This window comes from Doryrhamphus excisus, linkage group LG16 (genome assembly GCF_037039965.1).
Source record: "Doryrhamphus excisus strain RoL-2023G ecotype Guam linkage group LG16, RoL_Dexc_Guam_v1.1, whole genome shotgun sequence".
Lineage (NCBI taxonomy): Eukaryota > Metazoa > Chordata > Actinopteri > Syngnathiformes > Syngnathidae > Doryrhamphus > Doryrhamphus excisus.
In genome coordinates, this window is record NC_136372.1 from 17,781,345 (window position 1) to 17,800,591 (window position 19,247).

Below are 19,247 nucleotides of genomic sequence, written 5' to 3' on the forward strand. Positions count from 1 at the left end.
CAGGTAAGAATAGGAGTTTGGGATTAAGGTGAGGGGGTTTCTTCACAATACCAGCATGTGTGTGTGTGTGTGTGTGTGTGCTGATGTCAGTCTGGGCAAGCAGCTGTGGGCCCTGCATTTGAACTCTGGCTCACATGGGCAAAGGGGGGGTGGGGGGGCGGGGGGGTATGGCCCGCAGGCTGAGAAGGCGATGGGAGAGGGGAGCATCGCCCGACAAATTCGCCATCTCCTTCTCTGCTTTCATCTCCCTCTCCCAGTATCCAACAACAAACTCTTTCATTCAGGCATCTTTGCGGCCAGCCGCCCCCAGACCCCCCGAGGCCCCCACCCTTTCATGGCTGGTTAATTCAATGTTCTGTGAAAAACTCATGATTAGAAAGTGACTTTTTTTTTTAATATGAATTCTTTTTTTTTCCATCACTTGTCCCAACATGGATGGTTGTCTTCCTGTTCTGGCTAAAATGTTTCACCTTGAAAGCATCACCCCCCCCCCAAACATAGTAAAAACAGGATTGGTTCTTCTAATTCAAGTCTTTTTCCTCTTAAACCAACCGAACCGCACATCACACTCAGACACAAAGACGTGCAGCCGGATGCAAAATTCAGTTTCCACGGGCAATTTCATAACATCATGATCATGTAACGTGTGTGTGTGTGTGTGTGTGTGTGATGCTGATGTCCAGACACGATGCAGAAACGTCCCGACAAAGGACGTCCTTGTTTCCAGCTAAATTCTTGCACATCATTTTCTGCATGTCCCTGCAAACGACTCAATCCCCGCGTCCTTCCGCCCAATGACCCATTGTGGGCGGGACCCTTAAAAGAGCCCGCTCTGGACGCACACGTGTGCACATTTAAACGGGTATACATACACATACATGCAAAGCGGCAGATGTATAAGAATTATGGGAGCGCTTTGCACCAAGTGCAAGACTGGCGTTGGGGGGGGGGGGGGCGTTGTCAGCGATAGACAAGGCGCCATTGAACGCATCTTTTATTCATCCCGCGCTTCCTCAGCTTCTTGTTGCAGCTGCAGAACAGCAGCAACTGTGATGCCAAATAGTTTGAGGCTTTTCTCGGTCTTCATGCTAATGAAGCATTCATCAAAACGTAATCAACGCCAGATGATTGCCACTGAAAGCAAGCCGTGCTGAATGGTCATCTGTCCTCATCTTTGTATCAACTATGATAAACCGCGGCATGGACTCATTCATGTCACATCCGCTGACCGAATCAGGGAATATACAATAGTAGAGGATGGGAAAGGAGTTTTCAACCTGCGGCACCTTGACAATGTTCTTGTCCTCCTTTTGTGCATACAGGAACCCCTGGTTAGGCGTTGTTGATTGGCTAGAGACCAAATGAATTTCTCTGTACTTGAAATTGAGTATTTTTGACATTCGAGCATCGAAAACCTTTTTTTTTTACATTAGAGCCCTCCATACATGAAATAACACCCCTATAGTCACCTTTATACTTGTAGTACTTGAAGCAAACATTCATTCATTTTCTACCGCTTATACTCACGAGGGTCGAAGGGGGTGCTGGAGCCTATCCCAGCTGTCCCAGCCAATCACAGGGCACATATAGACAAACAACCATTCACACTCACATTCATTGGAGTCGCTAATTAACCTAGCATGTTTTTGGAATGTGGGAGGAAACCGGAGTACCCGGAGAAAACCCGGGGAGAACATGCAAACTCCACACAGAGATGGCAGAGGGTGGATTTGAACTCGGGTTTCCTAGCTGTGGGGCCTACGTGCTAACCACTTCTCCACCGTGCTGAAGTAAACATATAATCAGCATTAGGAGAGTTCCTTTTTACTTCTGATATGTGAAAAGTGATAGCTGGGATAGGCTCCAGCACCCCTCGTGAGGATAAGCGGTAGAAAATGAATGAATGAATGAATATGGACAGTACTTCCTAGCATGGCTATGCTATAATTAGTGACACCTAGTGACCAGTGTAGAATACTACATGTCATGGCAGCATAGAATGCATCATCTGAATATGTTTTTGAGTTCATGCAGCCATTTTCATGATTATTTTGGCAATAAATCCGTAACATTTAATGAAACATGCAAATTGGCCAATAAGCGACCGCTTTGTGTTTCGTTATCCTCCTCATTCCAATACTTGGATTCTGATGTAACAGAGCTGCTGCCGGAATTTGACAATAAAGCTTTTGTAAAGAGTTTTGTGATTTCCAAGTGTCTGTGAACGTGACATGAGTCCTGACTGTGTATATGACAAATATATCTCGAGTGGAAAACAAAGAGCGACAACTCCAGCCGAGGACGCACGTACACAAAAAGGATGAGCTCAGTCTTATTGTCACCGTGTTTGTTGGAAGAAAAGCACGAGGTTGCATGAGTCGGCAGCAGAAATGTCACTGCTAGCTAGCAGGCAGCAGTGTGGATTCCCGCCAAACTGTGGACATGCTTCTACTGTACCTGGAATCCACTCCCACTTATACGTACGTAACCTCAATAGATGCACTGCAAAGCAACATTGCACCTATTTGTCTCCACTCCATTGCCCTCTCGGAGTGAACAACAGGAAACATGAGGCTGGCTGATCGCAGACTACAATTTAAGATTGCCCAATAAGCTCCATCGCCGAGCAACGCCACACACCCCCCCCCCCCCCCCACGCCCCAATCTCGACCCCCATGTATCAATTTCCTTTAGATGTTACGCCTCGCACAATTGAAGTAACTAGATTCTGTCCTTCGGCGGGCCGGAGGAGATGTGAAGCGGGACGCACAATGAGCTATTCATTGATGCACCGACACACACACACACACACACACACACACACACACACACACACACACCCTCAGCCTCACTGGCATCACTGGCTCCTATAAAGCACCCCCACCCAAAAAGATTGGTCACCCCCCAAAAGTGCTACAAATTGGAATTCAACCAAACTTTTTGGGGAAAATAAATGAATTAAAATGTAAATTCAGTAGACCAGGGGTGGGCAAACTACGACCCGGGGGCCAAATGCGGTACACCAAGTGTTTGAATCTGGCCCGCCAGTTGCTTATTAAGTATTTCAACTTTTCAAGCCGGATGTCTTATTTAGTCAAAAAAAAAAAAAACTGTGGTCTGATGTTTGACACATACAGAACATACAGCTGATAATATAACACTTTGACAGATGAAAATAGACAAATAATTCAAGGAAAATTATAATCATAAAATAATGTGTGTGTGTGTGTGTGTTAAATATATGTTCTGCCCCCCCCGGACAATTTTGTTGACTCAATGCAGTTTAAAATATTTTCCCACCCCTGCAGTAGGCGCATCCAAAGATGCTGCTATGATATGTAGTATGCTCCTCTGGCCACTTGGTGTCAGCGATGTTACTGAGACACACAAGCACCAGACTTGAAAACCTAACTCCCGACTTTGTGTCCTTCCACAGAAGAACAACACTTGCAGAGAGACTGTTGGAAAACAGTATAAAAATAAAAATGCGGTGAGGGGTTTGTGGGGGGGGGGGGGGGGGGTGCTTGTCAAATCTCGTGCGCCTGTGTTTTCATGTCTGTTCAGACCCTTGACGAATCCAAACTCCCACATCAGAGGATAATTCCGCTTCTGGTGAGTCATCGTGAATTACCCTGAGAGTGTTTTGTCTGACCTAGAAAAGTGACAAAAAGGTTGATTCATGAACGAACGGGCCACAATACACAATAGCGGTCACTTTTTCGTAACATCCCGCATGCATATACACAGCAATGTAAGACATATACACAGCAATGTAAGACATATACACAGCAATGTAAGACATATACACAGCAATGTAAGACATATACACAGCAATGTAAGACATATACACAGCAATGTAAGACATATACCGCAATAAACCATCATTGGCCGTGACTCTGCAGGAAGGAAGAGCCGAGTGTTTTCCTTCAAATGTGTGATATTATGTTAGAATTGTCTTGGGTCAACGTGCATTTGGTCAAGGCTCGACTGAGCTTCACGCCGCACCATAAAAATGCTATATCGCTCTTACATATACAGTCCTGTTTAAATGTTAGGAGTATGGTGATGTTTGAAATTAGCATCACTTTATAAAAGTAGAAAGTTAGAAAAGTTATCTAAAGCACCGCATGACCACAATTCACATGCCATCAGGTACAATTAAAAAAAAGCAAGGCCATGATTTATGGTTTGGATTTCATTATCAAAGTCAACAATCCAGGATTTTTATAAAACGTTTGAGTCTTGGAGTTCAGGGAATGGCATGGGGACACGGGGGGGCATTGTTGGCAAGAACAGGGCTTGTGTTTGTGTCCAAATGTCGCCTCTCCCTTTCTCCACTCTCACTGTTTACTTAAACACGCGTGCCCAAAGACGCTAACAATGCATCAGAGACGATATCACATAATTAAATGTACAATAATAGTACAGATGACAGTGTTGATTGGTCGTGTTGTATTGGCGAACGTGGAAGCAAACATCCTCCTGATTGTCCTCAAAACGCGATGAATTATAAAAATTGTGATAAATCATTATTAGTGGCATCGTTATTTATATAATTTTATTTACTTTTGGCATAGTGTAACATTAATTCATGACTTTATTATGAATAAAGTCATGGCTTTACTTTGTCACCTGTAACACTAAGCTAATGCAGTGGAACCTTGGTTAATGTACGCCCCGGTTAGTACATTTTCCAGTTAGCATGCAATACGGTGCACAAATTGTTGTGCTATGATATAACACTGTTTGAGTCCAACTGTGTTCTTATCACACAATGTCCGTGTTTGCGTCCTATGAGCTTGCACGGAAACAAGAACCGGAAATCAGTTATCTGACGTATATGATGTAATCGGTGGTCGACTATGTAGATCTTTGCTAACTAACACGGTTACGCCAAAAGTTTTCCAATCACAGTTTGGATGGGAACAGATCACTGGGTGAAGACAATGGGATCCACACGGCTGGGAACAGACACAAACGGACCCAAGTGACGGACCAAAATACAGAATGCATGCGTACAAGTCCGTCGTCTTTCGCTTTCTAAGGCCCGTCAAGACTTCAGACGAAGTGGAATTACTTCAGGGAGTCACGTTGGGAGTTTGAGACAAGAAAATATCAGGAGAATGTCGAATGGTGAGTCATGCTAGTCAAAATATTCCGATATTATGTTGGTTCCTCGTAAAAGCTGACTTCTGGTCACGGGTCGGTGATGTCGTCGTTTTCTGAAAGAAGCCAGCTTGTTTATAAAAATGTGTTTTTACACATTGGTACAGAAGATATGCATTATTGCTTATGGGGAAAATGTACCTGGTTGGAGTACTTTTCACTAACTTATTTTGCTGCAGCCAATCATCTTCGAGTTTGCTGTTCCTTTAAGATTTGACCTCCCTGTATGACTTTTCTGTTTTTTTCCCGAGTGGGCCTCATACAAGGAGCCCTTTAAGGCCCGCTGCATCCACACAGAGCGTGCATTCATAGCCTGGCACAGCGAGCGAGGGGGCTGGGGAAGCCTGCAGTGTCACTGTGGAAAGGAACTGGAGGATTTCTCCTGCTCAAGCCACCACCAAACGTGTCCTCCCTGCTGAAGTAAGACGCTCTGAATTTCCTGTCTCTAATGCCGATACTGTACCTGCTTGTGCTTTGGTTGATTGATCGTGGAATTTAGGGGAAGCCACCACCTTGAACGGAACTTGTAGCCCGTATTTATTTTAGCTTATCAATGCTAAATGATTGCTTTCTGAACTGCAGTAGATTCTTGACATGTCGTTTTTCAGAAATATTACAACTTTAAGGTGCTCGGTTTCGATTTAGGACTTATCTAAAAATTGTAAGATTTCTTTGATTTTTAATGTGACGCCTGCTGAATTCACAACTTTTATGAAATCCCAAGACTCTTGGAAGTGACTTGAACATGAATTGAATAGTTTCCCCCTTAAAGTTATTTGACCTTGTGACTGCCTGAGAGTGGCATCCAATTAAATATAAATTCTTGTAAATGGGGGTGAGGGGGAAAATAAGGGCAAATGATCGGCACATCAAGCGGAATGAATGAGTTCCCATTACCGAAGTTCATAACAATGTAAACAAACAACAATAGAGGTGTAAGAAAGCATTTACGATTACGATTACAAGTCACTCTTGATGGATTTGGGAGGGGTGGCCATACTTTGCACGTTCCCAATACCACCAGTGGATCGAGGTTAGGTACTTAGGTACCAAAAATTGGTGACCAATTACCACAACGCGGAAAGGTTAGTAAGGTAGAAATTGAGTAGTCAAGGGTGGGGCGAATGCGTTCAAACCAAGAACCAAATTGACAATCTCTTTCATAATGTCAGCAGACTTGGGCGAGAGCGAAAACGTTTAGCCGGCCGAGGTTGGCAAACAAACCGTTGGGTTGTGTGTTGCCGATTCACGGCACATTAACGTGTGTAAAGTCGGGGCAGGGTGTTGACTCAACGGACAAAAACAAGGACGCATTTTGCGGGCGCTAATAGACGCGGGCCTGTGCAACAAGCGCACTGTGTGGAATTGAGAGGTTTATATTTCCACAGCCCGGCCGTGTTTATCCAAGAAGTGAGAGTGTAAATCCCAGGTCTGTGCTCCTGCGGTCTCGCATCATTCCGACACCTTCTCTCCTGGGAGCTTGGAATAACTGGCAAATCTTTAACAGCACTAGCTTATTGACTTGGGGTGGGGTGGGGATGCGAGGGTCTGTATGCAGGAAGTAACTTCTACACTAATTGTACACAGTACGCTACTTGTAGGCTAATATTGTGATGACCATATGACAGATTCCACTTTACATGGATATACAATTGTTGTATTACAAAATATTACCCCATATTCTAGTATTCTATGGGCTTCTCAGAGGTAACTCAACACCTTTTATTGCCTCGTTGGTGAGTTTCAATGGTGCAAAACTAACTTTTAATCCCTGGCATGTAATACTGACAGAAATTATGTCTTTTATGTATTCCAAAAATGTGAGAAATAGTCTTACTGGACAAAAAATTATGAAATAATATGAGCTATTTTCCTCACAAACGTTCCAAGTAATGATGTAAAGACTCATTCATTCATTGCCGCCTGTTCTTAGTTGGGTACGATGGAGTCCATCAACAAGCATTCACACTCAAAAGCAAATAGAGAACTTCCAGAAGGCCAACTATGGGGCCACCATGCGGACCACTACCCCACCGTGCGGCCCGGAATCTAAACATCATGACATTATTTTAACAAACTACATCATTAGTTTGAAAAGGAATGAACTTCCTAAAACTGAACATCTGGGACAACTGGACGTTTGGTCACCGAGTGTCCATTGCAACTAAAAAACTATTTGTCGCACCCGGATAAGCTCAGGGTGGCTGGGAATGGTGGTCAGACCACTAAACTGCCCCCCCCCCCCTTGAAATACAAAACTGGGATACAGTGAGAGTACATTCTGGCGGAATTACTGGACACGGTAACCATTACATTCCTACCCGTTATTATTTGAGGTACTTGGTCAAATACTGGTGCCCTCTAATCCACCAGACCTGGAGAGTCGGGGGCCAACTTTCCAGACCTTTTGACTCCTAGTGGCCCCCCATCCCTCTCAATTGAGAGTCCAACAAGTCAGAGTGTGTGTATTCTTTCAAAGGATCACATAATGCTGGTCTGAGACGTGCATACATGGGCGCCTCATGAGCGGGTTGGCTCGCTGCTGCCATATTGGATGTGGCAGATCTGCCCCGTAAACTAATGCAGGGAAATGGACCCAACTTAATTGAGTGGCTTGTACAAAGTGATTAGGTGCTGTCTGTTATGGTTAGGAACTGCATGGTAGCTAATGATAGCAATATGGCTAATCATAGCCACGTCATGTCGCTAGGCAGAATAAAAACTAGTACATGCTAGCCACACCCACATGACTATTTGAATAGCAAACTAGGGGTGGCACCATGAACCAGAATGACTAAATCCACTAAGGAAAGTGTCTGATTGATTAATTAGCCATTAATTACTACCGACGAGCTGTAAAGGCAGTGCTGTTCAAAGCAGAGCGAGACATTTAAGAGGCCTCTCTTGTTGTTTCAGGTCTGACGTGTCGATTTTCCATCGCGGGACCCTCAGAGGAAAGAGACACGGGGCGGGCTTCAGACAAGCGGGTGTGTTTGGTGCACATAGCGGTGCTTTAGCAGGTAAACTGGGGTCCAAGGTGCGCACTGAGCCGCCTATGATACCAACCACACGGATGGAAAGAACTTTGATGTTCAACCCTCATAGAGTTTTGCAAAGGAGGCTGAGAGTAGAGACAGATTGGCAGTTTATATTATAATTGACCAGAGGTCCAGCGTACAGATCAGACACACCGACAGCCGTCAGCCCAACACCGCATCACAGTCGGCACAAACAGCAGGCATCCGAGAGTAGGGTTTCAGGAGGAACAGGTCTAGCACCACTTGTGGGAGCGTCAAGATGTCCAGAGAGGAGCACAGCTTGTCAGATGTTGAGCTCAGCCCAGGAGTGTCGGACGACAGCCGTTCCCGATCACCTGGTCGTTCTTCCGGAGCGACCGGCGGGGACGAGTCGCCTCTGCACAGGCAGCAGCTGCTGGTGGGTCTGGATGACGGAGCAGCGGGGAATTGCGGCGGTAAATCCGACGACGAGGACGAGCGATTCCCGGCGGGTATCCGCGAGGCCGTGAGTCAGGTGCTCAACTGCTACGACTGGACACTGGTGCCCATGCCCGTGCGTGTCAACAGCGGGAGCAAGAGCAAGCCGCACGTGAAGAGACCCATGAACGCCTTCATGGTGTGGGCGCAGGCGGCGCGCAGAAAACTGGCTGACCAACACCCGCACTTGCACAACGCGGAGCTCAGCAAGACCCTGGGGAAGCTTTGGAGGTAAGGTGTCCTGGTCGTTGAAGGGCGCAAGGGCAGATTACCTAACCCACTCTAGGAAAATAATATCAATAATTGCACATACAGTACGAGTGACCGAGCCCACTCCCACAATCGTTTCTTTGTCATTCAAGGCTTCTCAATGAGAGCGACAAACGACCCTTCATCGAGGAAGCGGAGAGGCTAAGAAAACAGCACAAGAAGGACTATCCCGACTACAAATATCAGCCACGACGCCGCAAGAACGGAAAGCTTGGTTCCGGGTCAGGAAGTGATGCCGACGGCCATTCGGAGGGTGAGATCAAGCACATCCAATCCATCTATGATGGCCACCATGTGGATGTGGCCCACACTGGGGGAGCCGGGTCCCCTCCGGCAGATAGGCACCGCACGCATGCTGCAGGTGGGCTACCGGCTCCCTCACCCCACCCGACTTGTGTGCTGTTTTCATCACAACATCTAATCATAGCCTCTTCTTTTGGTTCTTCAGGTCAGAGCCACAGTCCTCCTACACCGCCAACCACCCCCAAGACAGAGCCCCAGCCTGGGAAGGCCGCGGACGGAAAGAGGGAGGCCTTTGGCAATGGGGTGATATCCCGTGGCCCAGTAGGAGCAGAAGGTAGCTCAGGTGGGAAGCCTCATATTGACTTTGGCAATGTGGACATAGGTGAGATGAGCAGCGATGTGATGGCCACAATGGAGCCTTTTGATGTCAACGAGTTTGACCAGTACCTTCCCCCCAATGGCCACCCAGGAGTCGGACAGATTGCAGGGTCGGGAGCGGCCACGCCTGCGACCACCGCATCCCAATACACGTACGGAATCTCGTCAGCTCTGGCAGCGGCCAGCGGACACTCTGCAGCCTGGATGTCCAAGCAACAGGCGCAACATCACGGCTCCCCTCCGAGCTCAGACTCCTCCAAGGCCCAGATCAAGAGCGAGGCCGGAGGGGCGGGCGCTCACTTTTCAGAGGCGACTTCGGCCGGTTCCCATGTCACCTACACCCCACTGAGTCTTCCTCACTACAGCTCGGCCTTCCCCTCGCTGGCCGCACGGGCTCAGTTTGCCGACTACGCCGACCAACAAGCATCAGGGTCCTACTACGCTCACTCCAGCCAGGCAACGGGGTTATACTCTGCCTTCTCATACATGGGGCCCACTCAGAGGCCCCTGTACACCGCCATCGCCGACCCACCCGGTGTGCCTCAGTCGCACAGCCCCACACACTGGGAGCAGCCTGTCTACACTACGCTGTCGCGGCCATGACAGATAACGAAACCAGAGGGCACTGGTGCGGGTCCCGCCCCCACGCCCGACCCGAGAAGCAGCACCTGCAGCAGCGTTGGGGGTGAAAATGGTCTGGGCCGAGGGGATTGGGCCGGCAAAGGGGGAGTCGGCTGGGAAGAGACCCTGCTCTACTCTCGCCCAGATGCAGAAACGCTGTCACGGGTGAAGGAAGAGTTTGGAGAATGGTGCTTCGGAAGCACGTTGATGCCCGCCGTCTCGGAGTCCGTTCAATACTTCGGTGGCGCCAAGTAACAGTAACAGTCCTGGTTAGATTTGCAGCAAATGTCTACCGAACGCTCCGAACAACCCAAAAGGATCACGTTCCTCTCCGGTTGGCGATTCCAGACATAGAAGAAGAACAATAAAGTCCAACCCCCCCTTGAAGAAAGAAGCAGAATCAGGCTGTCATGGTTCACACTACAAATAATCACATGTTAAATCTAGAATTCATGATATTAAAGTTGATTTTGTTGGATTTACAACAAGAATGGAGCGCCAAAGTCTTGCTGGTCCATCCACATCTCAGGATGGAGCAGATGTTACTCTTGGAATGCTTTCAGGAAATCATCACGCGAGCACTGGTCACTGCGCACTTACCGGATATATTTCATTGTGAATCACAACCACTCCAGTTAGTCCCTCCCCTTCGTCTACTTAACGTGTTGAATGGGACTGTTTTGTCAGTTTGGACAGAGAAGCTAAATAAATATCCTAATAATCCACAACGACTGATAGATTAGTTGATGTCATGTACTTGAAATTCCGTTGAATGACCAAAACTTACTTGACACCAAAATATATAAATATGTAACTAAGAAACCGCTACCATGGCAGTTTCTCCCAATGTGACATTCCAAGCTACCTTAGATTATTAGCTGAATTAGACTTAGCTTAGCTTAGCCTAGCTTTTTGTAACGACTTCCAATGTGCTCATGGCAAAAAGACTCTTATTTTACATGTCTTATTTTACACTGGCACTGAGGAGACTGAATGATTTTAGTTGCATTTTCACACTTGTGATGAACCTTCACGGGCAAGAGAAGACTATTTATAATATCAACACATAATAATTGTTTTGTGTATTCTTCACTATGTTCTGCTTTTGTTATCTCCACTGATGTCTAGCGCAGCATTTACTGTGAAATGTCTCATCTTTATTTGGAATTCTGCCCATCATTTGCAATCCGGATGTGAAACAAGGCCACGCTTTGTCTTTTCTGTATGTTCTGAAGCTAACAATGCACGTAAAGGACGCACCTAATTTGGATTATAAAGCCCTAAAAAACATCAAAAATGTTCTATTTACATAACGACTACAGCGACATTGTTACTGTAGCAGCTAACACAAAGGACTGTTTTTCTGGCGTAGTGACGCAGTGCCTCACGCCACTAACACCCCCCAATAATAATGTGATAGGACACCAATCTGTACCGGCTAGGAAACAAAAACACGCATATGAACAACCATGAATAAACAATCAGTAAAATATTATCCCACAATCTTGTTTTGTTCATACTCTGCTGGATGAACTGGATTGTGATATCATGTGTTGTGTGCTCCTATCTATGTGAAATGGCAAAAAATAATGTAAGTATTACATATAATCATGAATGGTCACCGCATTGTTAGCATCCTTATGCTAACTGTTTTTCTCTCCTTAGAAAGCATAGACAACAGAAAGACGTGTGCTCATGTTTCACATAAGGATCGCGGATAACGGGCAAAAAAATCCCAAAAAGTGCAGTTTTCCTTTAAGATTGTGCCAAGGTTTTTCCATATACTGAAACAGAACGGCTATCATGTACAGTTAAATATATAGCATTATATTTAGGGATGTCCGATATTGGCTTGTTAAACAAAAAACGATACCAAACATATATTTACTTTAGCTTATTCTACATTAAAAATGCTGGAAAAAAACATTGTATTGCTTTGTTCCACATACGTTATATACATATAATATAATCATATTTTACATTCCCTTGCATGCAGCCCCCGCTATTTAAATTGGAATCTGTTGAAATCACTGGTATTCTATTTATACTGGTAATGCTGGCGACTTTTTCTTTGCATGGGACTGTTTCACACGTGTGATGGTTGTCGGCGAAGCACTGTTTTAAACGTTTTTTTGTGAAGGTGATTGATGATGACTTGTGCTCACTTGAAATAAAGCTTTTCTTTACCAAGACTCTACTTCTTTTCTGCTTCCTTTTTGCAATACAGTGGATCCAACTTCTTGGGCCAAAGTATTTTTCATCTCAGAAAACTTGTTAGCATCTTGCTAATACAAGGAGACTGGAAGTTAGCCCCATTGCCCGTCTATGATGTCATCGAGGGGTTGACTGGAGTTTTATCACAACTTAGATTTTTTCCATCCATAAAACACTTCTAATTGCATATAAATGATGAATGAACATTTCACTGAAGACACAATCTGGCGGCAAGACACCCCGGACAGCACCTTCATGTTTTGCCATGAGTTATTTCTTGAATTCAATAATATTTGGGACCTTCTTTATCAAAATGCTGGCAGTTGCAACTTTCTATGGCTCCATTTTGGCTTATTTTGAAGCTGTGATCAAACGGGAAGAATACCCTTTATGTGGAAAACAATACTGAATTCAAGAAATAACTCATGGCAAAACACGAAGGTGGTGTCTGTGTCGGTCAATCACGTCTTTAGTAACCTTAAATGTTTTTTTTTTCCTTTTAGCATGTAAGACTGTAATTGGAAAACTATTAAATCATGTTTTGTCTTTCTCAAACAGATTTCTTAGATTTATATTTGATTGACTTAAGAGTCGGACCTTTGAGAATGAATTGTCGACGCTGACCATGGTTCCACTGTACATTATGACAACTAACCCAGCAACAGGTTGGATTTTCATCCTATATGCTTATTTGTGTAAGTGTTTAATGGGGCTGGGTAAAGACAAAGAGGGCCATTGAAGGGGGGGGGGGGGGGGGGGGGGGCAGGAGGGAAACAAGGCAATGAGAGGGGGCCTTGCCCAAAGCTGCCAGGCCTGCAGCTTCATCTGGATACAAAGAGACTCTCATACTGATACCCCCCCACCACCCCCCCACCCAGAACACGCTGGTGCCCTCATCTCATCCGCCACGTTCGGCCCCATCCATTGAAGAAATTCTGCCACCCTAACGAGATGAATACCATTCCCGCATGTAACGTGTTTACAGATATCAGACATAAATACACGTCTTTGGGCTAAAAGTGTCAATCTGACAAATTAGGGGTGGAAGAGCCAATCCAGTCCCTAACCCTAGCCAGTCCAGTCCACAAGACAAAGATCTGTACAGTAGTTTTAAGTTCTGCCAAGTGCAACAGTCATCTGATAACATCTGCTGAGGAACTTTGCTGGGAGACATGAGCAATCAAAGATACATGATCTGGAAAACGGGTCTGTGCTCATGGGCTCCGTCACGCTCCTTGTATGAAAGCAACAACAGAGTGGTTTTACTGGACCCGAACCTGCACATGGACCCCCCCCCCCACATACAGCAGATTGACATCCAGCCATCGTGAGCTCTGTTCACCCGCTTTGCTGATGCTATGCTATGCTCAAAATGTATACTACGTATACTATGTCCAAACTAGTTTGGACGATGCAGTGCTCTCCCAAATGGACTTTTATACTTCTGACAGACTCCACTCATTCGGCGGTCGCCCACCCCTGGAACTAATGAGGAGTTAATGAGGAACTCATGAGTAGAGTAGTTACTAAGTAAGGCACATATATTTAGAGTAGTTACAGAGGAACTCATGAGTGGAGCAGTTACTGAGGAACTAATGAAGAACTAATGAGGAACTAACGAGTAGAGTAGTTACTGAGCAACTAACGAGTAGAGTAGTTACTGAGGAAGTAAGGCCCATACCTTTAGAGTAGTTACTGAGGAACTAATGAGTGGCGCAGTTACTGAGGAACTAATGAAGAACTAATGAGGAACTAAAGAGGAGAGTAGTTACTGAGGAAGTAACGAGTGGAGTAGTTACTGGGGGAACTACGGCACATATATTTAGAGTAGTTACTGGGGAACTAATGAGGAACTACTGAGTGGAGCAGTTACTGAGAAACTAAGACGTGCATTTAGAGCAGTTACTGAGAAACTAAGACATGCATTTAGAGCAGTTACTGAGGAACTAAGACATGCATTTAGAGCAGTTACTGAGAAACTAAGACATGCATTTAGAGCAGTTACTGAGGAACTAAGACATGCATTTAGAGCAGTTACTGAGGAACTAAGACGTGCATTTAGAGCAGTTACTGAGGAACTAAGACATGCATTTAGAGCAGTTACTGAGAAACTAAGACATGCATTTAGAGCAGTTACTGAGGAACTAAGACGTGCATTTAGAGCAGTTACTGAGGAACTAAGACATTCACTTAGAGTGGTTACTGAGGAACTAATTATTGGTTGGTGAGGAACTGATGAGTAGTTACTGAGGAACTAAGGCACATACATTTAGAGTGGTGAACTGATGAACTAATGAAGAATTAACAAGTACTTATTGTACAACTAGTGAAGAACAAGTGAGGAACTAACGAGTAGAATAGTTACAGAGGAACTAATGAGTAGAGTAGTTACTGAGGAACGAAGGCACATACATTTAGAGTGGTTACTGAGGAACTGAGAATTAACAAGTACTTATTGTACAACTAATGAACAAGTGATGAACTAACGAGTAGAATAGTTACAGAGGAACTAAGGAGTAGAGTAGTTACTGAGGAACGAAGGCACATGCATTTAGAGTGGTTACTGAGGAACTGAGAATTAACAAGTGCTTATTGTACAACTAATGAAGAACTAACGAGTAGGGTTAGGTGGGTTCGTTCCTCATTAACTACTGTCATTTTGTGTACCTTATACATAAGTACACATAGTATATTTCAATCAGTTTTGAGTGTACTAAGCAAAAACGCATGTGACTGTGTTTTTTCAATTAAAAGGGATCAAACAGAGAAGGGCAGTGTCATGGCTGTTCTAAAGATCACTGTTTTGGAGATAAAGGAAAAATGTGTGACTGAATGACTCACGGAAAAATGACTAATAACTAATTTGGCCAGAAAGAAATCGAATGGCGTTCAGTGGGGAGACAAAAAGAAAGATAGCAGAGTCTTCAGCTGCAGGCAACCTGGTGGTGTCCTCACTGCGGTTGTTGCAGCTGATTGTCACATGGACCGTACACACACACACACACCACCCCGCCCCATGACAGCGGGCGCCCCCAGGCAGCGTCTTCTCTTATGAAAAGACTTCCATATGAAATCATCACAACCAGCAGAAACTGGATTCTTTGGAAGACGTTTGGGAAAACGTTTCCTAGCATCTCTTAGCATTGCCGACGTGCGGCTTCCATACACACCATATCTCCAATTCCAACTCGCCAAGCAGCAACAACAAAGCAGCCAATCATCATCGACGGTAATTCCCAACATGCACTGGCCTCGTTAGTGTCCGGCCATCAACATATTTTCTGCCAACAACACAAACAGTGTTTGCCTGCTTTGTGCTCGCTTGCGCTAGCTTGTGCATGTGTTTGCACGGAGAGGAAAGCATCAAGACTTCAATGGCCGCCTGAGTAAACCAGAACTATAGACATACTGCAGAAACAAATGTGATCAACAAGTGTAAGTTTTCATCACACCGGGCTAAAATTTCAATTCAGCCATTTCATCCAGGGATAAAAAGGCTGTGAAAATCTGAATTCAATATACTGGCTTATTGTTTACATGATGTTAAAATGCTTCAAAGTGGTTTTATAACAAAGTGGGTTCATTTGGACTACAAGTGTTGTTACCATGCTTGTCAACCCTCCCTTTTTCCCTGGGAAACTCCCGTATTTTGCCCTTCTTTCCGCTTTAAATACAAAGGAGACATTTTGGTCTTTGCTAAATCACGAGCATCATGGAGAGCATGACGACTACAGGTGTGCTATAATAAAAGGTCACTCCAAAATATGATGTTGTTGATGTTGTTCCAAGTTTCGTGGTTACATAAGCAATCCTTTCAATTCATTAATGACTTGATTTTGGCTGTAAACACAAGAGAACTCAAAAACTCTTTACAGGCTCCGCGGAAGAATACACTATGTGTCACACTGCACAGTCAAACTGCTAGTTGGACTGTAGCGGCCATAATTATGAAGGATAAAGATCATATTTTAACGTCTGCTCGACCATTGCGAGGTTGATGTGGAGATGACAAGGACCTAAAGCAAAAATAAAATGGCAACTGACAGGAAACTCAACATTCCTCCTCCTCACGCAGTCAAACAAACATGACACGTTCAAAGACGCTCGGGAATCACAACGGCCAGCTCCCTAATACTCGACAAGAGACTGCAAAGAGTTATGGAATTAAGGTTCATTCAATTATTGCATTTCAGGAGTTAATTGCGGTGTAATAGCCGCCTCACACCAAAACTGGACATATATAGTGTGAACGGAACTTGAGGGTAACCTGAGGCCCGCCTGTACTGGAGTAAAGTCCCAAATTGTGCAATGCAAGCTAGCCTTGTTTTTTGAATGTGAACTTATAAACAGGATTTTACGCTGTGATGACTATAAATTCTAAGCCCTATTGATGGTTTGGGGAAACCAGCTGACACCTTTTTAGTTCTGTCGTCCAAAAACAGTGAACATCTTTCACGATCAGAATGAACTTAATGAAATTTAAATTCATTTTACATACTTAATAAACCAAATGACTTCCTTACAAACAGCCCCAGTGTTAGTACGCTACAAAAAAAGTGGTATTTAATCCAAAAGTTTATTCAAAACAATAAAACATTTCTTTTACAATAATCACATGTCTACAGCAAAACAACAAATGGAAAAACACAGGCTGCTTTTGTTAAAGGGTCATTTAACGTTAGATCGCCCTCTTGTGGCGTTGTCTAGTAATGCGGCTGTTGCGCAACATCTCAACAGAAGGGTGAAGTCGGTTTTGGATTCAATGTTCAGGACAGATTTTGAGGAATGAAGACTACACCATTCTTCGCAGTGTGTGTGTGTGTGTGTGTGTGTGTGTGTGTGTGTGTCGGTACAACGATGGCCACGCAACAGCGGCTTTACGTCTTACTTAATCGCTTATGATGAGCTCGTCGCAGCCCCAGTCTTCATAGCTTCCGTCCGGAAGGTACCTGCGGATGATGATGGGGATCTTCCCACACCTGGTGGAGGAGACAAGCAACCAGGCTTGTGAAAGCGCTCAGCCGTGGTCCAAACATTTGTTGCGCCACGTCCGTTTGTTGGAGAAGGTCCACAAGTCACAGGAACGTAGGAACTCCTACGTTGTCTCAACGTCACAAAACCAGCTTGTGGTCTTGGTGATGGTTCCCGGTATAAATGCTTTATTCCAATTTACATAAAAAGGGGGTTGATATTGAATATTTAAAAAGGGGCCCTATTATGATTTTTCCACGTTTCTAACCTATAAATACGGTTCGAATGTTGTATTATGGTGTTAAACCCTGCCAAAGTTTCAGACGACGAGGTTTGCGCATTTGGAAGTTGAAATGCTCGGCTTCAAAAGGAGCGGTAAAACTGCTCCTTTGTGACCTCACAGAGGGGCACAGAGGTTCATAGTCAGGAAGCGCTTTGGGGATGTGACCTATCACAGCAAAGTGGGCATGCCCGGAGGCGGGCCATGGGTGGAATCAATTAAAACAGACCGTTTTTGGCAGGAAACACAAATAAAAGGAAATGGAATCAAAAGAAGAGGTGCAGATTCTGCAAAATCTAAAAAGTTTTCTGTGCGCGTTATTGTGTGTAGCTGCTCTATAGGAGACCACAACTCAATACAAAGGGTCGAAAAAATTGCATAATCGGTTGGAAACAACGTACAAGTCAGGGAAATTGCAGTAATACCACAGAAAGGAAGTGATGAGACAAGCAAACGGGCCAAAGCATGGAGAATGTGCAAATACGCTTTCATGTTTGGTTGTTGATATTTTAGATCTCGTGTTCGGCGTACTATTATTCCACACATGAACATGATTATTTGTGAGGTGTGGGGGACTAAATTGGAAAGCGGCGTATGGAATGCACAGTATGACTTACTTGAGTTCCTTCATAGCGATTTGTAAGGGATCCGTTTCTCCTTCCAGCTCCACCATGACAGGCGCACACATCCTGATGGAAAGAAACACAACATAATCAGGCATCTTTGTCAGCCATTTTGGTCATTTTCTGTACATGACTATCACAACTTATGAAAGAAAACATTAAGACAAGACTAGTGAGTGATGGGGTCAATCACACACACACAATACAACACTTACGCTATCTGGAGAGCTCTAGTTCCCAGAACTCTGGCTCTCTCGTATTTTGTCATATATTGTGTTGTTATCCTCTTCTGGTTGGCTTGCTGGCCCTCCCCTGCTGGTAGGATTTGTACATTCTCCTGATCCTCCTGTTCAACAGCAAATATATATTATAGCAACACACATACGCCGTTCTCAATCATGACTAGCCTTATTCGAGAACTTACGTCTTCCGGGTTTTCCAGATCATCTAATCCCTCGTCCTCTTCGGCATCATCAAAATCACCGTCGTCGAAGCTAAAATTATGACAGCAAAATTAGCACACAAAATTAAAAAAAAGGAATAAAGAATACAGCATTCCCGCCAATACCCCATTTACAATCGATTATACCGCTAGCAAGATGGCGACTGCAAATATCTGCGAAACTATCACATTACAACGCTTCAAAGTTACTTTTGTATACTACTCACTTGTCTTCGTTGTCCGACATTCTCTACCACGGGTTTGGAAATACCTCCAGCGAAATATTATTATATTTATGTCTTTTTAGTTCGTTTTGTTGTAAACATACACGGAGACGATGGACGCGTGAGCCCCACGTCCGGTTTGTGTGCTTTAGAAAACATTCCGGGTTGACAAAGACGAAAATGTTGGTTCCGCTTTTGTCGTCGTTAACTTCTAAACAGGAAGTTAATCCGAGAATGAAGTGTTATAAAATGTGATTTTTATGTTGAACATTTACATGGTGTATGGTTGTGGGTTAAAATTGAGCTTCAGAGAAACGCACT

The 19,247-nt window shown here is 44.6% G+C and overlaps 2 protein-coding genes across 6 annotated transcripts; one reads left to right on the plus strand and one right to left on the minus strand.

The window, feature by feature from the left end:
* Positions 1-5,445: 5,445 nt before the first annotated feature.
* Positions 5,446-12,357, plus strand: sox10 (SRY-box transcription factor 10). Of its 5 annotated transcripts, none has more exons than XM_078797056.1 (5): positions 5,446-5,586; positions 8,083-8,891; positions 9,023-9,291; positions 9,379-9,555; positions 9,643-12,357. In XM_078797056.1, exons 2-5 carry the CDS (start codon positions 8,464-8,466, stop codon positions 10,152-10,154), a joined length of 1,386 nt encoding a protein of 461 aa, XP_078653182.1. In that variant the 5' UTR covers positions 5,446-5,586; positions 8,083-8,463; the 3' UTR covers positions 10,155-12,357. The 5 variants fall into 5 exon arrangements, with proteins under 5 accessions (XP_078653182.1, XP_078653183.1, XP_057905123.2 ...); XM_078797057.1 differs by having other exon boundaries at positions 9,379-9,516; XM_058049140.2 differs by having other exon boundaries at positions 5,460-5,586; positions 9,379-12,357.
* A 4,586-nt stretch (positions 12,358-16,943) lies between these two features.
* On the minus strand, positions 16,944-19,085 carry polr2f (RNA polymerase II, I and III subunit F). Its single transcript, XM_058049144.2, has 5 exons — positions 18,930-19,085; positions 18,685-18,754; positions 18,476-18,606; positions 18,255-18,326; positions 16,944-17,365 (listed from the first exon to the last, which is right to left on the minus strand). The coding sequence occupies exons 1-5, from the start codon at positions 18,947-18,949 to the stop codon at positions 17,275-17,277; spliced, it is 384 nt and encodes a 127-aa protein (XP_057905127.1). The 5' UTR covers positions 18,950-19,085; the 3' UTR covers positions 16,944-17,274.
* Positions 19,086-19,247: the final 162 nt, after the last annotated feature.

Excerpts from the sequence above, each read along its gene's own strand:
- sox10 (XM_058049139.2), top strand. The coding sequence starts at position 8,464 with ATGTCCAGAGAGGAGCACAGCTTGTCAGATGTTGAGCTCAGCCCAGGA. Across the intron at positions 8,892-9,022 it reads ACCCTGGGGAAGCTTTGGAG|GCTTCTCAATGAGAGCGACA; the intron begins GTAAGGTGTCCT and ends TTGTCATTCAAG.
- polr2f (XM_058049144.2), bottom strand. The coding sequence starts at position 18,949 with ATGTCGGACAACGAAGACAA. Across the intron at positions 18,327-18,475 it reads ACTAGAGCTCTCCAGATAGC|GATGTGTGCGCCTGTCATGG; the intron begins GTAAGTGTTGTA and ends TCTTTCCATCAG. Across the intron at positions 17,366-18,254 it reads ATCGCTATGAAGGAACTCAA|GTGTGGGAAGATCCCCATCA; the intron begins GTAAGTCATACT and ends CTCCTCCACCAG.